The sequence below is a fragment of the Sprattus sprattus genome (assembly GCF_963457725.1).
Source record: "Sprattus sprattus genome assembly, chromosome: 6".
In the NCBI taxonomy this organism is placed as follows: Eukaryota; Metazoa; Chordata; class Actinopteri; order Clupeiformes; family Clupeidae; genus Sprattus; species Sprattus sprattus.
Window position 1 is genome coordinate 9,919,546 of NC_137925.1, and position 10,618 is coordinate 9,930,163.

General features: G+C 48.5%; 1 protein-coding gene across 1 annotated transcript in view; it reads left to right on the forward strand.

Annotated features, from left to right (window-relative positions):
• The first annotated feature begins 1,275 nt into the window (after positions 1-1,275).
• mapk8b (mitogen-activated protein kinase 8b) overlaps positions 1,276-10,618 on the forward strand; it is a 13,768-nt gene continuing 4,425 nt past the window's right edge. Inside the window, 6 exon segments of the mRNA XM_080841339.1 lie at positions 1,276-1,469; positions 1,740-1,869; positions 2,139-2,197; positions 5,912-6,050; positions 6,281-6,446; positions 9,322-9,393. Coding sequence (XP_080697465.1) covers positions 1,336-1,469; positions 1,740-1,869; positions 2,139-2,197; positions 5,912-6,050; positions 6,281-6,446; positions 9,322-9,393 — 700 coding nt within the window. The 5' untranslated portion in view covers positions 1,276-1,335.

Genomic DNA, 10,618 nt, shown 5'->3' on the forward strand with positions numbered 1-10,618 from the left:
CTGCTGCCTGCATTGTCAGTGAGTGAGTGAGTGAGTGTGTGAATGTGCACTCTTCTCTTTGGACAGACACTTGTGTGTGTGTGTGGACAAGAGGGAAATGGAGGATGTGTGTCTGTACGTGTGTGCATTGGGAAGGTTAGTGAAGTGTGTGTGTGTGTGTGTGTGTGTGTGTGTGTGTGTGTGTGTTTGTTTGTGTGTGTGTGTGTGTGTGTGTGTGTGTCTTATGGAGGCCAGAGCCCCATGAGTGTTTAGATCTAGCAGCCTCAGTGTATGTGTGTGTGTGTCTTATGGAGGCCAGAGCCCCATGAGTGCTTAGATCTAGCAGCCTCAGTGTGTGTGTGTGTGTGTGTGTGTGTGTGTGTGTGTGTGTGTGTGTGTGTGTGTGTGTGTGTGTGTGTGTGTGTGTGTGTGTGTGTGTGTGTGTGTGAGTGTGTAAGCCGCAGGCTTGGTGCCCTCAGAACAGTATTCCAAATCTCCCTAACGATCCCTCTCCTAACGAGCGCTCCCTGTTGAACGAGCATGCCGTCCCTAACGAGGGATGGGATCCAGCAATCGTCCTGTTCCCTTATCCCAGCCTTTTCAGAAGCACTGCTATTTTTACACACACACACACACACACACACACACGGCAGTTCTCTCTGATGCATTCTAAGCAGGGATTCATGGGAGATGCGCACAGTCATGCCATCTGACCTGTTTAAAAGAGAGGGACTTTTCTGTGTCTGGGTGTTTGTGTGTGTGTGTGTGTGTGTGTGTGTGTGGGTGTGTGGGTGTGTGTGTGTGTGTGTGTCTGATGTTACTGCCGAAAGTTTGTGTTTGTTGCTAGCTGAGTAATGGGGGGTGTGTGTACGTGTGTGTGTGTGTGTGTGTGTGAGAAATATATCTTAGCCTGAAGGCTTAGTAATGCTTAAAAGTATGAGTTAATCTGTGTCATAGTGCATATAGTCGTGTGTGTGTGTGTGTGTGTGTGTCAGTGCATGTATATGATCATTCTAAATCCCCTTGAAAGGGAGATGGATAAAGAGAGAGATGGGCAGAGACAGATGAAGAGAGAGAGAAAGATGGAGAGAGAGCCTGTATGCGTTGTGTGTGTATATATATATATATATATCTGATGGATGGAGAGTGAGAGAGAGAGATGTATATAGTGTGTGAGATAGATGGAGAGAGCCTGAGAGAGCCTGTATGTGTTTATATATCTCTGGAATCTGTTCCGTGTGTGTGTGTGTGTGTGTGTGTGTGTGTGTGTGTGTGTGTGTGTGTTGCCCTCGTCAGGCCCTGCGGCAGAGGCCAGTTTTGGATGCCCAACACACACTGCTGGTGTCGTCCGTCAGCATGAATCGGAACAAGCGGGAGAAGGAGAAGGAGAAGGAGTTCTACAGCCTGGAGGTGGGAGACTCAACCTTCACCGTGCTCAAGCGCTACCAGAGCCTCAGGCCCATCGGATCCGGCGCACAGGGCATCGTCTGGTGAGCCCACTGTGTGTGTGTGTGTGTGTGTGTGTGTGTGTGTGTGTGTGTGTGTGTGTGTGTGTGTGTGGCCCATTGGATCCAGAGCAGAGATGAGTGTTTGAGCTGGCGGCCCTACCTTACTCTCACACACCCCCACAAACTCACTCACTCTCTCACACACTTGCACTCACACTCACTCACACACACACACACACACACACACACACACACACATACACACATATACTCTCACTTACTCACACTCTGTTATTTTCTTGTCTTTCTCAGCTCGGCGTATGACCATAACCTGGAGCGTAATGTTGCCATTAAGAAGCTGAGTCGACCCTTCCAGAACCAAACACATGCCAAGCGCGCCTACAGAGAACTCGTGCTCATGAAGTGTGTCAACCACAAAAATGTAAGACACACGCACACGCACACCACACGCACACTCGCACACAGACACACAGACACACAGACACACAGACACACAGACACACAGACACACAGACACACAGACACACAGACACACAGACACACAGACACACAGACACACAGACACACAGACACACAGACACACAGACACACAGACACACAGACACCAACAGAGAACTCGTCCTCTTGAATGTAAGACACACACACAGATTCTACCTCACTCCTGATGTTGTCATGCTCTGTGTGTTTTAGATCATCGGTTTATTAAACGTCTTCACCCCTCAGAAGACGCTTGAGGACTTTCAGGATGTGTAAGTGACCTCTGTTACGTGTGTGTGTGTGTGTGTGTGTGTGTGTGTGTGTGTGTGTGTGTGTGGAGTTTCAGGATGTGTGACGTCTGCTAAAACTTGTGTGTGTCTTTTGTCATACATACAGGTGCATCTCAATACATTAGAATATCATCAAAAAGTTGATTTATTTCAGTAATTCTATTCAAAAAGTGAAACTCATATTTTATATGTTCATTACACACAGACTGATGTATTTCAAGTGATTTAGCGTAACTATTCCGGATATCGGCCGCTTTGTTAAGAAATCGCTATACTATGTCTATTTATAGATTAACGTTAGGTGTAAACTTACCCAAACCAACGGTTTTTCGAGAGAGATGTTTGTCCTTTTCAACTTGTACGACTCATTTAACACCGTAAGAAACCGTATTTCAAAATATTTCTGTTAATGTTTACGGTGACACGTTTTCGAGTAAGTTTTTAAATGAGTCGAATATCGTCACTCCCACTTTGTTCCACTTACCGCGTTGAATTCGTGATAATAAAATGCTTTTCCTCTTGCTTTGACATATCCTGGTTTAATTTCTGTACAAATGCCTTAGTCACAATATGTTTTGTCAAGAAAACGTTCATCTCAATAGTGTTATTTTAGTTTAATTAGGGTATTTTGTGGGCTTGCTTTGACCTGATTAGTTGTAGGTGCAGTCTATTCACTTAAACCTGCACAAAACAAACATGGCGTGATTATGTAGCCTGACGATGTCATACTCATGATTCTAGTCAGAATATGAGTCTGATACCGGACCTTTGGGCTGTGATTATGGGGCGTGTTTCAACGAACCAGGAAAGAAAATGCCTATTCGCTGAATTGGATACCTAGAACCAATCAGAGCAACGTAGTAGCCTATTACCATCTGATAGATTAAACTTTTACCTGATCCCTAGGAAGGACGGCAAAAACATCTTTTCAATGACAAATGCCTTAATCGCGTTTCTCTGTTCCTCTTTCAAAATGAATGCGCTGTCAATGTCTGTTGAGATATGCCTGCTCACGTTAATTAATTAGCATTAAGGCTACAAGCTACAGTTTATTTCGATGGGTTTTTTGTGTACACGTTAGCAATGATATAACAATAATAGTCTAGAGAACTTTAGTTAAGACAAACAATACTCTGTAACATTCGTGTTGCACATGCACAACTAACCGAGTCAATGTAGACATTAAAAAGTCGTGTAGATAGCTTAATTCACATAAAATATTCACCACTAAGCACCCGAGACGCGGCCATCTTGGTCGGAGTTCGAATCTACCAGTTAATTCAACTCAAGCGTTGGTATCTGTCCATCAACGTATAAAGCCCGCCCTGCCAATTTGATTGGTCCGGTTTGATCCTACCGATGAAACTCTCTCCCAATTAACCCAGAGCCAGACCAAATCTCCCTGACAAAAAATTTTGTGGGCGGGGTTTGGGCTGGTATCCAGGCTAGTGATTATGTATGTTATGTATTAAAAATTAAGACATCAATATAAGGGTATTGTAATTGTACTATTGTTAGTGGAAATACAAACATTTTATCTAATTCAACTTTGTTTTAGGTAAACTGTAAACGCAACTACGGAAGGCGAACTTCTTCCGTCCAATTTCTCAACTAGTGCCTTTCATATTGACATGGGTCTAAACGACCAGAGTAATCGGATTTGATCTCTGTGAGCATCCGTACTTACATTATGTCATGGTATCTGTTTTGGCATTTGATATGACAGTTTAAAATGACAGTTAAACTTCATCTTGGAGAGAACTAATCCGACGGTACAACTTAAAGACCAAACGAAATATTCGTCGCGCCACTGAGTGTTCCACACTATTAGGTACACGCAAAAGTGCACTATAAAAAAACACTATTTCGCAAGCTTAAATTAGGTCTACAGAGTTAATTTTTTCCACAAGTAAAGCTTAAATGCCATATTTTTGTGGGAGATTACGTTTCTCTCCATTGGTGTCCGAAATTGATCACGAGAGTGAATGTAAACATGACAACGAGGTATGGTGCCGATATTCGACGTGTGCCGATATTCGACTCCGTTCCGCTATTTCTTTTAAATTTGATGATTATAACTGACAGCTAATGAAAACCCCGATTTCAGTATCTCAGAAAATTAGAATATTACTGAAGACCAATAGAAAAAAGGATTTTTAACACAGAAATGTTGGACAACTGAAAAGTATGAACATGTACAGCACTCATTACTTGGTCGGGGCTCCTTTTGCATGAATTGCTGCAGCAATGCGTCGTGGTATGAAGGCAATCAGTCTGTGGCACTGCTGAGGTGTTATGGAAGACCAGGTTTTTCTGATGGTGACTTCAGCTCTTCTGTGTTGTTGGGTCTGTTGTGTCGCATCTTCCTTTTCACAATACACTATAGAATCTATGGGTTTTAGGTCAGGCGAGTTTGCTGGCCAATCAAGCACAGGGATACCATGGTCCTTAAACCAGGTACTGGTACCTCTGGAAGTGTGTGCAGGTGCCAAGTCCTGATGGAAAATGAAATCCGCATCTCCATAGGATGGTCAGCAGAGGGAAGCATGAAGTGCTCTAAAACTTCCTGGTAGACGGCTGTGCTGACCTTGGACCTGAGAAAACACAATGGACTCCAGCACCAGCAAATTACATGGCACCCCAAACCATCACTCACTGTGGAAACTTTACACTGGACCTCAAGCAACTTGGATCCTGTGCCTCTCCTCTCTTCCTCCAGACTCTGGGACCTTGATTTCCAAATGAAATGCAAAATTTGCTTTCATCTGAAAAGAGAACTTTGGACCACTGAGCAACAGTGCAGTCCTTTTTGTCCATAGCCCAGGTGAGACGCCTCTGACGTCTCCGGTTCAAGAGTGGCTTGACACAGGAATGCGACAGTTGAAGTCCATGTCCTGGATACGTCTGTGTGTGTAGGCTCTTGAAGCACTGACTCCAGCTGCAGTCCACTCCTTGTGAATCTCCCTTGAATGGGCTTTGTTTCACAATCCTCTCAAAGATGTGGTTATCCCCGTTGCTTGTGCACCTTTTTCTACCACATTTTTTCCTTCCATTTAACTTCCCATTAATGTGCTTGGATACAGCACTCTGTGAACAGCCAGCTTCTTTAGCAATGACCTTTTGTGTCTTACCCTCCTTGTGCAGGGTGTCAATGATCGTCTTCTGGACACCTGTCAAGTCAGCCAGTCTTCATGATTGTGTAGCCTACTGAACTAGACTGAGAGACCATTTAAAGACTCAGGAAGCCTTTGCCGGTGTTTTGAGTTAATTGGATGATTAGAGTGTGACACCATGAGTCTTCAATATTGAACTTTTTCACAATATTCAAATTTTCTGAGATGCTGAATTTTGGGTTTTCATTAGCTGTCAGTTATAATAATCAAAATTAAAAGAAATAAACACTTGAAATAGATCAGTCTGTGTGTAAACAATCTATATATATGAGTTTCCCTTTTTGAATAGAAATACTGAAATAAATCAACTTTTTGATGATATTCTAATGTATTGAGATGCACCTGTATGTATGTCATACGTATATTTAGGTGTACAGTATATGACTCAGTCCCCTCTCCTTCCACCTCTCTTCCCCCCCCCCCTCTGTCTCTCTCTGTCTCTCTCTCTCTCTCTCTCTCTCTCTCCCCCGCCCTCTTTCTCCCCCCCCCCCCCCTCTCTCTCTCTTCCTCCCTCCCTCTGCAGGTATCTGGTAATGGAGCTAATGGATGCTAACCTGTGTCAGGTGATTCAGATGGAGCTGGACCACGAGCGTCTCTCTTACCTGCTCTACCAGATGTTGTGTGGTATCAAACACCTGCACGCAGCTGGCATCATACACAGGGTTAGTCATACACACACACACACACACACACACACACACACACACACCTCTTGCCTGCTCAATCAGTTATCTTGCCTCATTAACCCTAAACCCTCTGACTCCCTTCTTCCCTCTGTCTCTCCCCCTTTCTTTATCTTTCTCCCTCTCTCTGTCTCCCTCTCCCTCCCTTTCTCTCTCTCTATCTCTCTCCCTCTCTCTCTCTCTCTCCCCCCCCCCCCCCCCCCCTGTAGGACTTGAAGCCCAGTAATATTGTGGTGAAGTCTGACTGCACGCTGAAGATTCTGGACTTTGGTTTGGCGCGGACGGCCGCCACCGGGCTCCTCATGACGCCGTACGTGGTCACCCGCTACTACCGTGCCCCCGAGGTCATCCTGGGCATGGGTTACCAGGCCAACGGTGAGCAGCTTGCCATGGCAACCACACTGCCATGCCCTGAACATCACCACTGCATCGCTCGCATGCCCACGAGGCACAGCTCACACACACACACACACACACACTCTCTTTAATAAAACACACACACACACACGCAAGCACACTCTCATACACGCTCACAGACACACCTTTCATAAAACACACATACACTCTCATACAGACACACTCACACAAACGCTCTCATACACACTCAGACACACACACACACACACACACACACACACACACCCTAAACAATCTCACTTTCAGAGGCACGTCTCTCTCTCTCGCTCACTCACTCGCTCACACTCAGTTTTATAGTCAGGTGAACGCACACACACACTTGCACACACCCACTCGCTTCCGCACATATGCTTGCGCGCACACACACACACACACACGCACTCACACTCACGAACGCACTCATGGACTCACACACACACACACACACACACACACACACACGTGTCTTGCTGATGTGTTGCTCTGCTTCTCCTCTCTGCGGCGCTAGTGGATATTTGGGCAGTTGGCTGCATCATGGCGGAAATGGTGCGACATAAAATCCTCTTTCCAGGGAGGGACTGTATCCTTCACCTGCCAAAGCCCAAGGGCTGGTATCCATGGCGACTGGTGCTGGCTGACTCTGGGCTGGGTTTGGGGCCCCGCCAGGGCCTCTGGGCCTCTGGGGCTCCTAAAGACTGGACCTCGGGGCCAGGGCTCCTAAAGACCGTACCTCGGGGCCAGGGCTCCTAAAGACCGGACCCCCAGCTGCTGGTTTCATAGAGAGATTTGAAACTGTCCCAAACAATCAGTCTCTCAGCACTAGGATATGAAGAGCTCTCCACCCTCTCCTCACTCTCTGCACTCTCCGCACGCTCCTCACTCTCCGCACGCTCCTCACTCTCCGCACGCTCCTCACTCTCCGCACGCTCCTCACTCTCCTCACTCTCCTCACGCTCCTCACGCTCCTCACGCTCCTCCCTCTCCACCCTCTCCACCCTCTCCGCACCCTCTCCGCACTCTCTGCACTCTCCTCACGCTCCTCACGCTCCTCACGCTCCTCACGCTCCTCACGCTCCTCACTCTCCTCACTCTCCTCACGCTCCTCACGCTCCTCACGCTCCTCACGCTCCTCCCTCTCCACCCTCTCCACCCTCTCCACCCTCTCCGCACTCTCTCCGCACTCTCTGCACTCTCCTCACGCTCCTCACGCTCCTCACGCTCCTCACGCTCCTCACGCTCCTCACTCTCCACACGCTCCTCACGCTCCTCACTCTCCTCACTCTCCTCACGCTCCTCACTCTCTGCACTCTCCGCACGCTCCTCACTCTCCGCACGCTCCTCACTCTCCGCACGCTCCTCACTCTCCTCACTCTCCTCACGCTCCTCACGCTCCTCACGCTCCTCCCTCTCCACCCTCTCCACCCTCTCCGCACTCTCTCCGCACTCTCTGCACTCTCCTCACGCTCCTCACGCTCCTCACGCTCCTCACGCTCCTCACTCTCCGCACGCTCCTCACTCTCCTCACTCTCCTCACTCTCCTCACGCTCCTCACGCTCCTCACGCTCCTCCCTCTCCACCCTCTCCACCCTCTCCACCCTCTCCGCACTCTCTCCGCACTCTCTGCACTCTCCTCACGCTCCTCACGCTCCTCACGCTCCTCACGCTCCTCACGCTCCTCACTCTCCTCACGCTCCTCACGCTCCTCACACTCCGCACTCTCCGCACTCTCCGCACTCTCTGCACTCTCTGCACTCTCTGCACTCTCCGCACTCTCCGCACTCTCTGCACTCTCTGCACTCTCCGCACTCTCTGCACTCTCCTCACGCTCCTCACGCTCCTCACGCTCCTCACTCTCCTCACGCTCCTCACGCTCCTCACGCTCCTCACTCTCCTCACTCTCCTCACGCTCCACCCTCTCCACCCTCTCCTCACTCTCCTCACGCTCCTCACGCTCCTCACGCTCCTCCCTCTCCACCCTCTCCACCCTCTCCACCCTCTCCGCACTCTCTCCGCACTCTCTGCACTCTCCTCACGCTCCTCACGCTCCTCACGCTCCTCACGCTCCTCACGCTCCTCACGCTCCTCACTCTCCTCACGCTCCTCACGCTCCTCACGCTCCTCACACTCCACACTCTCCGCACTCTCCGCACTCTCCGCACTCTCCGCACTCTCTGCACTCTCTGCACTCTCTGCACTCTCTGCACTCTCTGCACTCTCCGCACTCTCCGCACTCTCCTCACGCTCCTCACGCTCCTCACGCTCCTCACTCTCCTCACGCTCCTCACGCTCCTCACGCTCCTCACTCTCCTCACTCTCCTCACTCTCCTCACTCTCCTCACGCTCCTCACGCTCCTCACGCTCCTCACGCTCCTCACTCTCCGCACTCTCCGCACTCTCTGCACTCTCTGCACTCTCTGCACTCTCCGCACTCTCTGCACGCTCCTCACTCTCCACCCTCTCCGCACTCTCTGCACTCTCCACCCTCTCCGCACTCTCTGCACTCTCTGCACTCTCCTCACTCTCCTCACGCTCTGCACTCTCCACACTCTCCACACTCAATAGCTGAAACTGCTGTTTGAGGCCCATTCACTCAGTAGCCTGGTTCAGACCCGGGAGCTAGTTGCTGTAGCCATCTTTGGCCCTGGTCTGGCCCGGCCTCGAACCCTTCGGTTGAGTCATGCTTTTTGGCACCTGTTCTGTCGGTAGCCTGCAGGGTCGTCGTGTGTGCATGCAGCCATCCCCACATCACCCGTATGCCTCCTGGATCCACTCCGTTCTGTCTCTTTCTTTGGTTTGGTTTGTTCTGAGTTCTGAGTTCTGCATGCTAATTGCGTTTTGTCATTTCATGTTTCAGTTGATGTCTGGTCCATCGGCTGCATCATGGCTGAGATGGTCAGAGGTAGTGTGTTGTTCCCAGGCACTGATCGTATCCTTGCAGGCTTCATCACATCCATCCCATCTATGTGTGTGTGTGTTGGTGTGGTGGTGTGCGAGCAAGATAGAGAGAGTGTGTGTGTGTTTGAGAGACATCAAAGACATCTTTATTGTACATTTGTTTGTTTGTTTTTTTTGTTTGTTTGTTTTTTTGTTTGTTTAATGTGTTGACACCCTTTGTGGCCTTTAGTGACCCACCTATAGAAAGATCTGGTTTGAGCCGCCAGTCATTCCTTCAGTTGACGAGAGCTGTGCCCATCCCCACTCCAGTTGAGACTAGAACAGACAGACAGACAGACAGACAGACAGACAGACAGACAGACAGACAGACAGACAGACAGACAGACAGACAGACAGACAGACAGACAGACGCATGCATTATAAATGTGTGCTACCTGGTGTATATATGCACTATAATCGGATATATGCATTATAATCGTATATGTGTGCTACCGGGCTTATATATGCATTATAATCAGATATATGCATTATAATCGTATATCTGTGCTACCTGGCGTTTATATGCAGTATAATCATATATGTTTGCTGCTTGGCGTATATATGCATTATAATCATATATGTTTGCTGCTTGGCGTATATATGCATTATAATCATATATGTTTGCTGCTTGGCGTATATATGCATTATAATCATATATGTTTGCTGCTTGGCGTATATATGCATTTTTATCGTATATGTGTGTTATTTGGGTGTTGGAAGCACTTTACGCTGCCAGTTGAGCTCCTGGAGTGCTGTATCTGCTCAGTAGCTTCTGTTAGCGAGGTAGCACGCCTTGCATTAACTTCTGCTAGCGAGGTAGCACACCTTACATTAGCTTCTGTTAGCGAGGTAGCGCGCCTTACAGTACCTTCTGTTAGCAAGGTAGTACGCCTAGCATTACCTTCTGCTAGCGAGGTAGCACGCCTAGCATTACCTTCTGCTAGCGAGGTAGCACACCTAGCATTACCTTCTGCTAGCGAGGTAGCACTGTTAGTCAGTCAGCTGGTTAGTGTAAGTCTTTAACTTTGTGTCAGGCATTGTTGGTTGTCAAGGCTACCTTAAAGGTATTCCAGTCTATGGGCTGATGAAGAGGATCACACAGCTCTCGTCCAATCACAGCTCTCCATCAGGCATGTTTAATGACTCCACCTCACACCTGAAGGTGTGTGTGGCGTCATGTTACCCCTCTCTCCCTGGGTTTGTGTGTTTTCCTTGTT